Raw genomic sequence first — 16116 nt, forward strand, 5'->3', positions numbered from 1 at the left:
CCCTACCTTTATGAGTTAAACTCTAGAATATTCACTCCCACAGGGAATCGAACCCAGGATCTGAGTTGCTACTCAGGCTCCTATAACTACTAGGCTACAAACTCTTTCGCTTTTTTACGAGTATATTCGAACCAGCTGTATGGAAATATTAACCTATCACAATAAATTATTTTTTGTTGGAGTTATGTTTAGTGGCCGCTTCAATATTGAGAACAACACTTAGCAGTGACTTAAATTACAGCATAGAATCCACCACAGGAGAAATAGACAGCGCGATCATGACATGATGGATAAATATTACTATTTGGTGTACTATAAGACACATGCTTGAAAATGATGTGTGCTTTCTGATCTATGTTGCAAGTTGCCCATGAATATGAATGAAAAATATTCCCTCATCTATATAGTTGTATATGATAAATATAGCCAGTATAGGCTTTAACTGAAAGCATGCACATGAGTTGGACATGCCATAAAATTACATCCTTTTTCTAGCGCCTCTAAAGCAAAGTTTTAAGGAAAGGGGAGCTACACATTATTACACCCAATCAAATATTTTTGTGTGATCACGATCTCAACGATATATGAACCACGCCTTTTTGAATTCTACCGCCAGGCATCATTATCAGAAAAATTATGTTAAGAAAGGTTGCTGATCATATACTCATAGCAGTCATGAGCACGTAATTAATGCCTCGTAGCAATGCAGGATGCACCTAGCTGCAGAGATGCGCCGCCACCGCCGTGGCTCCATCTTGAAGGTAGCCTTGTACAGCATGTATCTAGCTTGCTAGTATCTGAAGTAGGAGTCTCTCGAGTCGAAGCTCCAGAGAGAAGCGGTTGCGCCATGGATACTGTCCTCCATGTCCTCGTCCGCCGCACCCGGCGGCGGCAGCTCCTGCAGGAAGTCGTATGCATTGTTGCCCCACCCGGTAGGGGAGAAGAGCGGCGGCGGGTGCGCCATGAAGGGCCGCCAGTCGATGCTCCCGTCGGCGTGCACGGGCGCCACCACCTCATCAGCGCTGCCAGTGCCAAGAACACCCGCCATGTCGTGCTGCGCCACGGAGCCCCACGGCAGCATCGAGCCGTCGTCGACGTCCATGAGCGCCGCGGCCGCCTGCTGGGCCGTGACGGCGGCGCGGTTGGCGTGGGAGAGCGCGGCCGCCTGCACCTCCTGCGGATCGCTGCTGCATCCGCCGACGCGGCAGGGCGGCGGCGAGTCCGGGAAGTTGAGGTCCGCGCCGGCGGCCCCGGCGCCGCGGAGGCAGACGAAGGCGGCGTCGAAGGCGCGCGCGGCCTTCTCGGGGGCGTCGTAGGAACCCAGCCAGATGCGCTCGCGGCTGTTGGGCAGCCGGATCTCCGACACCCACTTGCCCCACTTGCGCTTCCGCACTCCCTTGAACTTCTTGCTGCTCGTCCCCTCCATCTCCGGCGACGACGACGACATGCCGCTGGCCGCTGCAGATGCTGCGCCCACGCCGCCTCGGTGCAATGGTGCGAGCTGCTGCTGCTGCTGCCGCCTACGACGTCGATCAAAGGCATGGTGGATCTTGGTGGGCTCGGTGGCGCGGCTACTTATACGTCACCGCGGGAGGTCGCGCGCGGCGCGTTGACCCGAGATTCAACTCGCGAATGGCGCGTCGGACGGCGACGTGTGTGGTGCCAGCCACTTGGCAGGCCGTCCGCTGCGCGTCCGCTGTGAGGGGCCGGGTCAGGCTGTGGTCTTGGAGGAGGAGGATCCTATCTTGTCCTATTTGGGAAACTTTTTTTTTTGGTTTTACGCTCTTAACTATGCATGATTGGTTGGGTTGCTTTCTTTCATTAATTAGCTTGAATTTTAGTGCCTTCTGTGTTCCGTCCTTATTTGTCAAGTGGTTTCAGACAATTAAAGTCAAACAGTTTAAACTTTAACTAAAATTATATAAAAAAATGAATAACATTCAGGATACAAAATAAGTACCATTCGGTAGTTATAGAATATATTTTCATAATAAATTTATGTAGAGACATAAGTGCTAATAATATTTAGCATAAATTTGATCAAACTTAAACTAGTTTGACCGGCACGGACCTCATATTTGTATTGTTGACAGAATTCCTTATATGACAGATATAGATATAAGTCATTTTATTACGACAGAAGTTGACACAAGGACAATAAAAGTTAGATCGGCAACGTAAAGCTGACGTTAGTAGATATAAGTACTTTTGAAACTTGTAACTCTCTTCTTTTAAAGCATATATGTATTTTGCCCGCTTCAAAAAGTAACCTCTTCAAAAAAGCACTATATTTTGCATATAAAATTGCCCATCAAATTGCAACTCGTAGACCATTTTGATGATGTGCATGATTTTGAAGTCTTTATATATATTGTGATTGTAGGGAGCAGCACACACTCTCTGGTCAACTTGTTTGTTACCACTATATGCTTTATCCGTGTATTTCTTGCAAAGTTTGGGTACATGTTGAAAGAATAAATCTGGACGGAGTAATAAATAGTACTAAGAAGAATGTTTACGTATATTGGTGGCGCACGAACAGCTGAACAAAATAACAACCTCTTGCCGCTGCTATGCTTATGTCCAGCCGTCGATCTCAAAAAAAAAAAAAAGTCCAGCCGTCCGGTTGGTCACAACCTCATCCGTGGCGAGGAGATGTCCTGGCCGGAGAGATGACCGGCGCCGGCGGGGAATAACGGCGCGGTCGGTATTGTTCAGCGCCGGGTCGGTCGCAGAAACGACCGCCGGAGAGCTTCTCTTTTCCTGATGCAATCCGATGGAAAGCAACCATGGAAGAAAAGCTCGGGAGGTCGGAGCCGCTGTTGCCTGCACTTTCCCACACTGCTCTGCGCGACGGTTGCCCGCCGTTGGACGACGAGCTCGAGCGAGTCAAACCGGCGAAAGTGATCAACGTCTTGGCTTGGTGTTGTGTCAGTCTGTCAGAGGATCGCCAGCCCAGCCCGGTAAACCCTTGGCTTCTCCTTTTGTGGCAGGTCGGCTGGGAGGGGGCGAGAGAGCGAGCAGCCAGCCGTATTCGCTAGAAGAGAAGCGATATGGAATGGAAGCGGCTGCAGCTCCGTGGTCAATGCGGAACCGGTCGAACGATGGACTGACGCCGGATGGTGACGCGCGTGGCCGGCTGTGCTGCTCTCGCGTTGCGTGTGGCGCCACGACAAGCTTGTGTTGTTCGAAAGCCTGATGCGTCGTCCGCCTGTCATCGTCTCATTCTTATCCGGTTGACCAAGCCGGCGAGCTGTGTTCTTTTTTTATTTTTACAAGGAGCAAGCTGTGTTGTTCAAGTGTAAACGGAGAGGCGACCCCAACAGAACGGGCAGGGTCTGAACGGTATCGCAGCGAGATCGTACGCATGCCAATACAAAAAAAATCATTTCATGCGACCGAACTTCTAATGTTTATTCATCACACAGAGTAAGAATACTAGTATTGACCAAAGAGAACGGGAAGCCGCGAGAAAGTCTAGAGGATTGCCAGGGAACCTTGGTTGTTCCCACAAAATGGCGACAATGCTACAACAGAATGGTCGAAGCTTTGGAGGTAACTGTTGAAAACACACTTCTCAGGAGAGGACGGCCATCAGATCCGACACCCTTAGCACGATGTAGTTGGTACCATCGGCGACCTTGAACTCGCTGCCCGCGTACTTCGAGTAGAGGACGGTGCTGCCTGCAGAGACGGACAACGGAATCCTGTTGCCTTCCTCATCCAGGGGGCCTGGGCCAACGGCTACGACCTGTCTCCGATCAATAAACATTGTCATTAATTCACATGATTATGATTTGTACTAGATGCAAAGTCTTAGTTAAGTTCTAACACGACTTATGGGCCCAAACAGTACTGTTTGCGACCATGGGACATTATTGCATTGATGATGATAGACTCGGTACAGGGAGAGAGAAAAATTGCCCAACAGGAGCTAAAGAATTGACTGACCGACCGTTCCAATAGATGGCTTCTCCTTGGTAGTTTCGGTAAGCAATAGACCACCTGGAGTTTTATCTTCAGCTTCAGCAACCTATCAGGACAAATAGGAAGCAAACCAGGTGATGGTTAAATGAAAGGGTGAGCCACTTGAACCTCAACTGAATGGCTATGTATACCGAACTGGAATAAGCACCGATACAGCAACTGGGTAACCAAGATGTCAAGAGCACATAAATAAAAGGTCAGACCACTACCTTGATTAGTACACGGTCATTCAGAGGCTTCATGTCTTTCACATCATCAGTTTCTAAGATACCTATAATGTCATCCTCTTTTAGAACTAGATGGTTGTAATCATTCAGCTCAACTTCAGTTCCAGCATACTTCGAATATATAACTTGAGCTCCAACCTAAAGCAGTAACAAATGTACACCTGGTTAGCATGTACTCGTTTCTTGCCAGAAATAGTGCAAAGCTTGCTTGTATGAAGAGCTATGACATCAGAAAACCATGTAGTAGTAACTGAGATGGAAAACGAAACAACATGACACAACAACAACAACAACAACAACAACAACATAGCCTTTTTTCCCAAGCAAGTTGGGGTAAAACATGTAAAATTGTAAGATAAACAGGCACGAGAAGTGCTTCGACAACTTCATCTTGCAGTGAAGTTGGTCATATTCAAGACTGGTATGTCAAGGCTTCTATGATTGTTGAAGATGTGATTTTCATTACCCAAACTGAGATAAGTGACAGCACGAGTTTCAAGAAAAAACATTTCTATTCTATTGCAGTCCATTGAAAATGGTGCCGTGTAATTTAGCAAACCAGCACAAGGGCAAATCTTAGGTGGATACAAAGTACTAAGAGAGGCATCATTTCTCTTTCCCCTAACAGCTAATGGAATAGGTGGATAGCTAGACCTCCTCACATGGGAATATCTATATGTATAAAGCTCTAAGAGATATGATATATCCTAAATGTTTGCAATTGAACAGTATACCTGAATGCTGATATCAACTTTCTTATCCCCAATGGTCCTGCCTTCTCCAACGGCAACAACCTCACCACCCTGAGGTCTGGACTGAGCAGTCGTAGGGAGCAAAATTCCACCGGTTGTCTTCTCCTCAGAAGACTTAATCTTTACAAGCACTCTATCAGCCAAGGGCTTAAGCGTTGTATACTGCAATGGAATAACAAGATATAGTGTTTCAGTCCTGCAAAGCATAAAAGAATACTTTCTGGAAAAGAAATGAGATGATCGTGCCAAGTGAACAGGCTGCAAGATATAGCTGAACCAACAAAAGATTAACTGTTAAGTACTAAATGAAGATTCGCACTAAATATTGAACTCAATGGTAACCAAACACAGACTAAATTTCTTTACAGCCTTTTTGAACATGCTGATTCTTTTATTGTAGATAGAAGAAATATTTAGAATTATCATCACAACGCAAGTCACTGCAACACAGACCATTGAATCAGGTGCAATTCACTGCATTTTAAGCATTTAGCAAACCACAACCAGGCATTAGTGTAATTTGATTCACGACATCAGGTTTCCAAATCACAAGCTAACAATCACCTAACGCACAGCATTTCCAAATTCCAACAATTCTGTATCACAATAAAACTCTAGGGAACCTAATCAGCACCTCAACGTTCACCAGTACTCTCATTCATCGCCTTCACCCCCTCGCTCTTCTGCCTTGGCAAGCGCATGAAACAGCACGCAATGGCCAATAACCAATCCCACTACCGCCATTCGGCCATTCCCCGTGAGAACAACGGCGCCACGACACCATCAAGCTACATTGCCCGGGCACGCACCTTGGGGGCGACGACGGTGGCGGCCCTGACGACGAGGCCGCGAAACGCCCGCCGCGCGGGGCGGGCCTCGCCGACGGTCACCCTCGCCGGAAGCCGGAGCGGTTCGAGGGAGGCCTTCCCCTTCGCAGCGAACGCCGCCGCCCCGACCCTCGCGCTGGAGAGCTGCACCGTCGCCATTGCTCGAGTAGATAAACCCTAGCGGATAGCACAGAGAACAGCAAGAGCAGCGGAAGAGAGCGGCGAAGACGCAGCCAGCCAGCAAGCCCGACGAGCGCTTTATCCCCGAACCCGAAGGGAGGAGCCGCGCTTCTGGTGGGCCCGCAGGGTGGCCCTGTATCTTTTTTTTTGTAGGGCTTCCGTGCTTTTTTGGCCCATTAACATCTGGGCTGAGGTGGCCAGCTTCAGCCCAGTCGTGTCACTGCGCTGTGCCGGTCTGTTGGTTTACTCGCCGTGCGGGCTGCCGGCTTCCGCCGTCCCGCGGCGATCGCCGCCGCGTAGGGAGGCCATGGGCGCCGCCGTCGCAGGGTGGACCGTGGCGGCGGTGCTGCTTCAGGTCGCCGGCCTCTCGCTCTTCCTCTACGGGTTCTTCCCCGTGAAGCCCACGCTGCGCGGCTTTAGGTCGGCGTCTCCCTGTGCCTCTGCTCTGCTATGGTTCCTCAGCGGCTGTGGAATTTACGGTGGTTGCTTTGGTTGCGCTGTGTTTGGTTTTGTGCAGTGGACCGGAGAGCTACCGAATGCCTTCGTGCGGTCCCGTCAGTGCTGGGGAGCAGGAACCGGCGCTTCCTCCGGATCAGCTCAGATCTCTGTACAGGGTAAGGCGCTGCTACTGCTTCCATTGCTCGTCTAGGTTGTCCTCGTTCAGCTATGTGTTCCATTGTTATGCTTCGGGGATGAAGCTTTGGAATGTTGAGCTAGCTGATAAATTCCGCGCATTATCAATTACGATGCTTACCCTTGTTAATTTGTGTACACCAGGAACTCGCTGAGATGCCTCCTGTGTACGATCGCTTAGTATTGATGGTATGTCCTGAATTGATGTACCTGCTTGTATGGTTCAACAATCAACAGAATAGTCCAATGTGTTTCAATGATATTTTGTCTTACCTTTATTTTAATTTTTTTTTCACCTTTTGAGTTTATGAGTGTCTATTTAGGTAATAGATGGGCTACCTGCTGAATTTGTACTTGGGAAAGGTGGAAAACCACCAAGTAAAGAACTCATGGAGTCTATGCCATACACTCAGTCCTTGTTAGCTGGTTGCCAAGCAGCAGGTTACCATGCTAAAGCTGCACCTCCAACCGTCACAATGCCCCGACTAAAGGTATGACTGTTTTTTTATCTAGATATACCCTTTTGTTCAAGTGTTCCATAATAATAACAGTACTCTTTTTTCAGGCTATGGTGTCAGGGGCAATTGGAGGTTTTCTAGATGTAGCATTTAATTTCAATACTCAAGCCTTCTTAGAGGACAATCTTCTTGGTTAGGACCTCACTATACCTTCCTACCCATCTGCATCTCCCACCAATATCTTTCTCACATTCTTGCTAGACTCAAAGTTGCTTATAATATATATTTATCATATTGCACTAATGCACACCTATGCAGATCAGCTTCATATGATTGGTCATAAATTAGTGATGCTGGGAGATGATACATGGATCAAACTGTTCCCAACACTATTCGCTAGACAAGATGGAGTGAGCAGTTTTTATGTAAGTCTTTTGTATGGGTCACGTGCTTTTCTTACAAGGAATGTGACTGAAGGATAAGATAATAATGTATATGGGTCACATGCTTTTCTACAAGAAATGTGACTGAAGGATAAGATAATAATGTATGTCACCTAAAACTCTAACCTACCATTTGTTTTAAAGAAATCTGGCAAAATTACTGAAATCGCTAAACATGAGTGTTTATTAGACGTACTTTTCTCTACTAAACTTCAAAATTCTGCTCATCACCATACAGCATTCTTTTAGGAGAGCGTCTTCTACTTTGGGCTAATCTTGCAGATATTTGAACATTAGGCACTTAAGCTTATGCCTTGATGCTTGTGCCACTAACAGTGCTTTACTTGTTTTCTGCAGCCTAGTATTTTTATCAACTAATTTTTTTTTTCAATGATTTGTACCTATCTGTCAGGTCAGAGATACAGTTGAGGTTGATTTCAACGTTTCACGTCATCTAGAATTTGAGCTTGCTGCAAAAGACTGGAGTGTCTTGGTGAGCTTTTGCTTTTACTTTGGTGCTTATCACGTGTCTTATTCCTTGTAGACTGATAATGTTATATCTTATTCTTTGGATTTCAACCATGCAGTTCAAGTGTATGACTAATATTTGTTGTGATAAAGCCTAAGCCTCTTTACATATCACTCGTTTTCTAGTGATTTTGATAAGGCTGTTTTGCATTGTCTTTCTGAACACTACTGAGTAATTCCTTTTCTGTTCATAATTCCAGGTTCTCCACTATTTAGGCTTAGATCATGTTGGTCATATAGGTGGCCGCCGGAGGTAAACATCGCAACATCTTTCATATTTTGGGTTTGACTGTTTGATTAATGATAAATTTGAGTTAAAACTTCGAATGATAGTGTTTTGATGACCCAAAAGATGAAGGAGATGGATGATGTCATTAGAAAGGTGCATTCTGCGAGCCTTCAGGATAATCTGGAGAGAACACTTTTGGTCTGTGATTCTTTCTTTTTTTTCTACAAGTAGTCTTCTTTCTCTAGTCACATACATGTATGTGACAAAAAAAAGTTTGTTCCAGCATCTACAGGAGATTGCATTGAGAATCCACTGGAAAAGGTGGATTTATATTGTTAATTCCTACACATGTTTGCAGTATGCTTGATGAAGTCTATCTCTTTGTCTAACTTGTAGTGATTTTATTGAATTGCCGCATGTGGAGTTTAACAAGCCAAAATCTTGCATATGTTCTACCTTCTGGTTTTCATTATATACATTTGGCTATATAAATATTCTTCCCAAAATAGTGCATCCAACAAATTTCCTTATTTTAGAGTTCCAGGGAAACGTTCCCCAGTATGTATGCATACTCTTCATCAAATATTTCTCCAGCATCAAACATATTCCACTACCCCATCCAATAAATTTCTGGTTTTTGTGCTCCTTTCTTTCAGGTTGTGGTTAGTGATCATGGCATGACTGAAGGTGGTAATCATGGAGGATCTTCATATGAAGAAACCGATTCACTTGCCCTTTTTATAGGACACAGTGTTGAGAGACCACATTGCTCACCCTATGACCAAAATGAAGCACTTCAAGTAAAGTCTACACCTTAGCAGTGACCTATATTTCTGTTAATTATAGAGGTTCCATGTACCTTCTATTTTGTCTTTGGTTGTTTGCGCTGCTCTACTTAAGTTTATGTTCTCCGCGATAAGCTAAAAAATATAATTACAGCACTATGAGGATAGTTCCAAGAGAGCAACAAACAACTCTGACCTCCTTTTCAGGTGGATCTTGCCCCAACTCTCGCTCTTCTATTTGGCATACCAATTCCGAAGAACAATATAGGTGTCTTGCTTCCAGAGGTTTTCAATTCTTTGACAGGTGATTTTATGTTTGTCTTCCGTTTTTAGGTGCATTAAGGTTCATCATGAATCAGTAGAAATAGATAACTTATGTTTGTGAGCTTCAAATTGTTAATTGTACGTCACCTGTGTCCGTTGATCATATTCTTAATCACACCAAAACATTTAATAATTTACAAATTATATGGTTAAACATCTTTAACTTTCTGTTAATCTGTTTGGAGATGATGAATGCATCTTGTTTCAGATAACCAGAAACTACGGACTTTAGAGCTTAACTCATGGCAAATCTTAAGATTGCTGCAAGCACAAATGCCTGCTTTCTGCCTTGAAGACTGTATTAATTGGGAGGGCGGTTTAGGAATTGTTGTCCATCCTGAATCTACTGAGAAAAAGTTCTGCCATTTGCTTTCTAAAGCTTTTGTTTCTCATCAATCGTCGCGTCTTCATCAAGGTTCTAATTTCATGTGAGCTTCTGCCAATGAGATCCTTAAACTGTACTGAGTATCATCATCCATCACTGCTTAAAAGAATTTGTTGTTACAGGTCTGCTGAAGCTCAGTATGTTGGAACTTCTGTGGAGAACTACTATGGCTTCTTAAGATATGCGAGTGAGTGGTTGTCTCACAGAGCAACCGATGTAATTTTACTATCTTTGCAGATTTGTACCTTAGCTTTCTCCTAGATTTGCCTTTCTTCTGAATGACTTGTTTCCTTTTATTACTTGCAGAAACCATTCTATTTACTCATCTCTGCAATCTTGTTGATGATAATGTCATGCCTTTTTCTCATGGGTGCTGTGTCTCGCCTATTTAAGGGACAGTCTCTGAGTCAAACTGATCTACTCACAGAGTCATATTTGGATCAACGCTGGCACCTTGATGAGGTTTTCATTCTTACTGGGATTCTTCTCTACGTCATCAGCCTTGGCTCAAGTTCTTTTGTGGAAGAAGAGCAATATACATGGAACTTCCTCACTTCTACTCTGTATTTAATATTCCTCATCAAGACAGTTCAGGCAATGCTAAAAGGATCAAATTCAGTACTAGTTCATAGAGCAGAAGAAAAGAGATTTGACGGAAATAACTTTTCGTATGCTAGCAGTTATGAACTAACCCCAGGCAAGAGAGATGGTTACAAGTTATGTACCATCCTTATTGTTCTTGTTGCTGGGAGAGTTATAAGAGCTTGGCACCAAGGTGGGATCAACTGGGTTCACTTTCCAGACATTTCAAAGTTACTGGCCCAAGCTGACTCTTCTATTGTAAAGTCTCTTCAGACTGTCTCAGTTCTTGCAGTTGTGGCATTGTATTCAGTTTCACTCATGTTACTCAGAGCAAGGTCAAAGGTTGTTATAGGAGTATGGTTGAGCCACATTTATTGCGGACTTTTGGTTTTGCTGCATATCTGGGAAAATCAGATCAATACTTCATTACCAATCAACCATAGTACAACGTCGATAGCTAGACTGTTTTATGGCACTGCTAGTGTTTCAATATCTGCCACTATTCTAGCTTCACCTTGGATATTTCCAGCATATTATACAGAAACAAAACCAGCATCATCCTCTGATTCTAATCCTGTGAAGGATATAGATTCTCATGGCATCAGTGATTCGGTTTTCCTCACTGGAATGACATACACAGTGTTCTGGTGTCTTCTGCAGCTGCTTCTGCAACAACCCATCAATGCAATTCCTCTTTTGCTCATTTTCTTGCAAACAGTCTCGAGCATAGCTCATTTTTCTCTGGATAAAACATTGCATAAGCAATGGGTACAGGTTAGTTTCTCCAAACCTTTTCTGTAATCTTTGCTGAATGAACATGATGCTTTTGTTTTTCAGACTAATGGCATCATGAGAATGGTTTTTTTATTGATTAATAATTAATAATAAACCGTATAGGTTATTGCAATGCAATTCTTGGGAATGGCTGGTCATTTTGGTCTTGGGAATACAAATAGCCTTGCCAGTATTGATGTTGCTGGAGCTTTCATTGTGAGTTTACCGATACCTCCTCAAGTGTCTCTCTCCATTTCTTTCTTATTTGACTAATCAAATTTAACAGGGCATTTCAAGTTACTCCACAGTTCTTTCTGGTGTACTGATGTTCATTATTACATATGGATCACCTTTGATGTTATACCTTGGGATGGTGGTTTATATATCGATGAAAGATATCTCTACTCCTCAGCAGTTATGGAGCTATGTTCTGGACAAAATGATCACGATGCCATGTTTGCTTCCTTTGCTCATTAATTCTGTTGCTTTGACTTCGTACACTATTGTTTTGCTACTCATGAGGAATCACTTGTTTGTTTGGAGTGTATTTTCACCAAAGTAAGTGTTCAATAAAAGTCTTACAAATAAACGAATCACTTACATTATACATATAGAACACAATGTTCAGTCATTTAGTGATACGTTTTATTTTTCTGGAAGCATCATTATTCTATGAAGAATTTTTATGTGAAATGGCATCCTTGTGTATTTGCTTGATGCACCATAATCGATAATAGACTCGTTATTACAATATCAAATATACATTTACAATTTTGAATGCTACAAGCTGTTCACTGTTATGTGACCACTCGTTCCTAAACGCCAACAGGTACCTCTATGTCTGCGCAGCAACAGTGTGCACATATGTTGGAGTATTCCTCATTGCTACGACTGCAGTCTACACTTGCGCAGTTTTAACATTCCGGGCAAGAGGTACAGGGATGAGTCCCATTGATCGGATTATGGTTTATTGATTAGTTGTTTGGATTTTATCAGAAAGGAGCAGCAGCTTGTTTCATCATTGCTATGACTGCAGTCTACAGCTTGTTTCTTTGTGTTCTGTAACCTCCATGTTTCTAGATCACACGACCCCTGCAAGGGTCAATTGTATTTTCTTTTTGTTTTGGCAGTAGATTTGCTCTCAAGGCTTGTGCTGTACGGTACCAGCAAAGCCGCACTGTAACCTGTAACTTCTATAGGTAATATAGGTTTTATACTGTACAGTACGAACTAGCACTCGGAGCTGTATGTTGCCAATTCCGTAGTTTTCTTATGCGTCTCAAGCTCTCAATGCCCCTCCAGAATCTACAACCATGCAAGTTTTTGATTCAGATGAATGGTGCCAACAGATGGAATCTAGGTATGGCAGCATCTGTATCATCTGACGAACACAATTACAAATTTCAGATGGTGAACGTTTCATATTTCCACGAAGTACTCACATTTCCACCGAGGTGAAACAGGCTCAAATGAATTTATTCAAACGAATTGAGATAATTACATTGATGCACCAATTTTGAGTAGGATGACTGATATGCAACCCATGGGCTTATGTACATTAATGGTTGGGGTTTACCCTTGATACAAATGGTACTCGCAAACACAGGGATTAAGTTGACCATTAGACCACGTGAGGTGCCACAGACTAGCCCCACATGTCATCCCTGATGCGATTTGAAGCTTCGAGCAGATATCTTTTGACATACTATCTCACTGTTACAAGCAATCAACGAACTTGCAGGTCAGGAATATTTACATATTTACATGAAAGGTTGGAACAATGTTTCCCTTATATCTTTTGAAACAGAAGGCTTTAGCATTGCCATGGACAGTGTTTGCATGTTTGCAGCGTCCAGCCATATGGATCATTCACAGAAATTTGGATATTACACGGCAGGATGTCCAAAAGGCTGCTGTTGCTGCTTGTACAATCGCTGGATTCTGGTAGATGCTACACAGACAATACAGAATCAATATGCGTGCTAGACAGCTACAGCCTACAGGAATATTAAAAAAATGCAAGTTCATTTGAAACTCATCACTACATAACGCCACACGTCCATAGAACCAAGACACTGTAATCCCTTTTGTGTAAGTGCTTGCAAAATGATATTTTTGGTATGTTATATATATAAATAAGAAGAAAAAAGAGTAGAACTGTACAAAAGGCCGCCAACCACAAAGGGCCCTGGGGACCTAAAAAGGAGGGGTAAACCTCATAGAAAACTCTGAGAAAGGAGAAGAGAAACTTCAACTAAAGTTGGACATTATCAACCCAGATATTTGCAGAAAATATTCACAATCTAAATACTTGCAGAAAAGTTGACATGCTAAATAACTTAAGGAATTAAATCTAACTATAATAACCGGAAAACAATCAAAATCTACCTCTAAAATTAGCAGAGGAAGTGAGGGACAGCTTAATGACTAGCTGTCCTAGTCTATGCACAAGTTTAAAGACTAGTTTGACTGATCTTCACCTATCATTTTTCAATGGAAAGGCAAGGCTATTCCAGCTGAAGGTCCAAGCATATTGCTTCTTTAAGCATAGTCACAAGGAGCTTAGTACCGCTTGCCCAGCACTGAGCTGTTAGCTAACTTGTGATGCTTTTACAGAAACCAAATTTAGCTGATGATCCTAGCTTCTGCTATTCTACATAATCAAAGTTTAGTCAGTGGAGCTAACAACTCCAAAGCTAAGCCAATGACTAAAGGGGTTCAAACATTCTTTGACTCGATCTTGGGATCACCTTAGAATGCCATGGGGGTCGAACGTAACAACTTAGTAAAGGTAACTCACCCAACAGCTGTCGCACTCCATGATGCTACGTTGTAAATAACTTTTGTTCCATCCCATGCCTTCTGAAGCTTGCCTTTCCTCTTTTTAGCTGAAAATGTCTTGCTAAGAGCTGAAAAAAAATGGAAACATGGGTGTTAATATAGTTTTTTTTTCCTTAGTAACCAAATTCATCTCAAATAAGGGAACACAGTGCTAACCTTGTTGAAGTTGATCAGGCGTCAAGTCCTGCACAACACGTATTGGCCATGATCATGACGATTACAAAATTAACAAGCAATATGATACCCTCTTCAATGATGATAATCTAGCAGTCAATGCATGAAAACATAGAATAGATACATGCCTTCTAGGATTGATACAAACAGCAGCATGGAGAAATTACACAAAGCCTAGAATAAGGGTCACAGACTATTTTCAATTGATAACTATTGATGGCCACATGATCCAACTTCTAACACTACAGAATACAGACCGCAAACGTGAAGTGAAATTGTATACCTTAGTTTGCTTCAGTGACAGCAAGTATGCAGCCATGAAGCATGCAATCCCATCAACTATGTCCTCTTGCTTAACGAGAACATATCCATCCTCTGAATCATCACTAACGTTCATACTCTTATCATCCCATATATCTGCCGCACTTACAATATCCCATGATACCGTTTCATCTACTGTTACATGAATAATTGTAGAACTGCTCAGTTGCCAGGTTCAATTGAAAGTAATAATTGAGTAAATAAGTGGGAATTTATAATTGTGAAGTTCACTGTGCATTAGTTGTGAAAACAATAAATTCTTAATCCAGAAAAGAGTAATGATTCACTTGGCAAATGCACACCTGCACCATGTTGATACACTGACTTCTGAATGCTATCTAGCTTCTCAAGAAATTCAGGTGATTGAACCCTTGATTGGAGAAGATCGCACAGCTGCAAAGTGAATGAACATGCAGAGACCTTAGCACAGCTCTAGAACAGGAAGGAATAAGTACAGAGGAAGCACAATTTAATTCATGCCACCCCCAAGAAGCAAAACAGTTTAAACCACAGTTTTGAAGTGCCAGAAACACGGCCCAAAGTGGTCCGCAAGTGTCTAGCTGTAATACCAACTATTTCAAAATCCATGGCATCGTCTGGTGATTGAATTTGCTAAATCCATAAGTTGAGAACTGTGAAATTAAATAATCACTAATCGGAACTCCAAAAATCCATGGCCTCATCAGCTAGGGCAATCTCCTTGTTAATTCCCCCCTCTATGACACAGCAAGTGAACTCTCTGCATTACATCCAGATTTGACCTCAACAATCTGCTGCCGCACGCACACTCCTTCCCACATATCACCATCCATTATCCAGAAACCAGAATGCAAGTACATCTGGCAAACCATCACAATTAACTCGTTTACTGACTCAGCACGACACCACAAAAGGAGTAAGGCAATATTGAGGTGCGATCACTTAAATTGTCGCGATTTCAAATAAATCTGATATAATTCCAGCAGGCAGCAACCTCCAATCCAGCTAAATTACGAAACACCTAAACGCCGCTGCCTACCAATTAAACCCAATTCCTAAACTCCAACGAACTTTCAGACCACAAAATTAAGAGGTGCGCAGCGAGATCTCCCCTTACCTCGTCCGTCTCGTAGTCGACGTCCGAGGGCGGCGGCGGCTGCGCCCCCTCGTCACCGCCGCCGTGGCCGTCCGCCTCGCCGCCCTCGTCCTCCTGCACTCCCTCCTTAGAATTCGCCCCCTCCTCAACCTCCCCCAGATCGACCTCGCCTATCATCTCGAGCGCGCGCTGGCACTGCTCCAGCACCGTCTCCAGCGTCCTCCGCCGCAGCTTCAGCTCATCGGGCAACCTCCGCCTCGCCGCCGCCTCCTCCGCCGGAGGAGACGCAACCGAGGGGGAAGCGGGCTCCATCGAAACCCTAGGCGCGCGGCGACGGGGCGGTGGCTTGTCTCGCTTCGCAACGGCCGACCCTCAACGAGACCCCCGGACGGCGAAGAGAGAGGGGGGACGTGCGCGTGCTGTATCCGTGGCGGACTTGTTACTGCGCCCCGCCCGTGTTGTTTTGGTGGCTTGTTGGCGATAACCGGCAGCCGGTAGCGTCGTTACGGCCCGGTGGTGTTGCCCTCACGCCGCGCTGACGTTTGCTTGAAGGTGCGTGCTAATGCTACTGTCCTACTGAGAGGTGGGGAT

The 16116-nt window shown here is 44.0% G+C and overlaps 4 protein-coding genes across 10 annotated transcripts; 1 reads left to right on the plus strand and 3 right to left on the minus strand.

Moving 5' to 3' along the window:
• Positions 1 to 586: 586 nt before the first annotated feature.
• On the minus strand, positions 587 to 1532 carry LOC120657898 (ethylene-responsive transcription factor ERF017-like). The gene has a single exon (XM_039936180.1). It carries the CDS (start codon positions 1445 to 1447, stop codon positions 791 to 793), a length of 657 nt encoding a protein of 218 aa, XP_039792114.1. The 5' UTR covers positions 1448 to 1532; the 3' UTR covers positions 587 to 790.
• Positions 1533 to 3368: 1836 nt separating this feature from the next.
• LOC120644082 (20 kDa chaperonin, chloroplastic-like) lies at positions 3369 to 6029 on the minus strand. 2 transcript variants are annotated; one of them, XM_039920636.1, is made up of 5 exons: positions 5776 to 6029; positions 4949 to 5128; positions 4197 to 4352; positions 3956 to 4033; positions 3369 to 3751 (listed from the first exon to the last, which is right to left on the minus strand). In XM_039920636.1, exons 1-5 carry the CDS (start codon positions 5950 to 5952, stop codon positions 3578 to 3580), a joined length of 765 nt encoding a protein of 254 aa, XP_039776570.1. In that variant the 5' UTR covers positions 5953 to 6029; the 3' UTR covers positions 3369 to 3577. The 2 variants fall into 2 exon arrangements, with proteins under 2 accessions (XP_039776570.1, XP_039776578.1); XM_039920644.1 differs by having other exon boundaries at positions 3952 to 4033.
• A 148-nt stretch (positions 6030 to 6177) lies between these two features.
• Positions 6178 to 12401, plus strand: LOC120644037 (GPI ethanolamine phosphate transferase 2-like). 4 transcript variants are annotated; one of them, XM_039920576.1, is made up of 17 exons: positions 6178 to 6393; positions 6491 to 6587; positions 6751 to 6795; positions 6930 to 7097; positions 7172 to 7256; positions 7383 to 7489; positions 7920 to 8000; positions 8236 to 8288; positions 8369 to 8462; positions 8921 to 9064; positions 9257 to 9353; positions 9582 to 9801; positions 9881 to 9974; positions 10065 to 11114; positions 11238 to 11330; positions 11401 to 11672; positions 11944 to 12401. In XM_039920576.1, exons 1-17 carry the CDS (start codon positions 6281 to 6283, stop codon positions 12086 to 12088), a joined length of 2958 nt encoding a protein of 985 aa, XP_039776510.1. In that variant the 5' UTR covers positions 6178 to 6280; the 3' UTR covers positions 12089 to 12401. The 4 variants fall into 4 exon arrangements, with proteins under 4 accessions (XP_039776510.1, XP_039776517.1, XP_039776524.1 ...); XM_039920583.1 differs by having other exon boundaries at positions 6190 to 6393; positions 11401 to 11569; positions 11944 to 12397; XM_039920590.1 differs by lacking the exon at positions 6178 to 6393 and having other exon boundaries at positions 6911 to 7097.
• Positions 12402 to 12557: 156 nt separating this feature from the next.
• Positions 12558 to 16024, minus strand: LOC120644065. Of its 3 annotated transcripts, none has more exons than XR_005663387.1 (6): positions 15547 to 16024; positions 14753 to 14843; positions 14413 to 14585; positions 14112 to 14218; positions 13915 to 14023; positions 12558 to 13065 (listed from the first exon to the last, which is right to left on the minus strand). XR_005663387.1 is itself a non-coding variant. In XM_039920626.1 (6 exons), the coding sequence occupies exons 1-6, from the start codon at positions 15835 to 15837 to the stop codon at positions 12984 to 12986; spliced, it is 771 nt and encodes a 256-aa protein (XP_039776560.1). In that variant the 5' UTR covers positions 15838 to 16023; the 3' UTR covers positions 12558 to 12983. The 3 variants fall into 3 exon arrangements, 2 of the variants coding, with proteins under 2 accessions (XP_039776560.1, XP_039776555.1); XM_039920626.1 differs by having other exon boundaries at positions 14112 to 14139; positions 14413 to 14582; positions 15547 to 16023; XM_039920621.1 differs by having other exon boundaries at positions 14112 to 14139; positions 15547 to 16023.
• Positions 16025 to 16116: the final 92 nt, after the last annotated feature.

The sequence above is a fragment of the Panicum virgatum genome, chromosome 1K, assembly GCF_016808335.1.
Source record: "Panicum virgatum strain AP13 chromosome 1K, P.virgatum_v5, whole genome shotgun sequence".
Lineage (NCBI taxonomy): Eukaryota > Viridiplantae > Streptophyta > Magnoliopsida > Poales > Poaceae > Panicum > Panicum virgatum.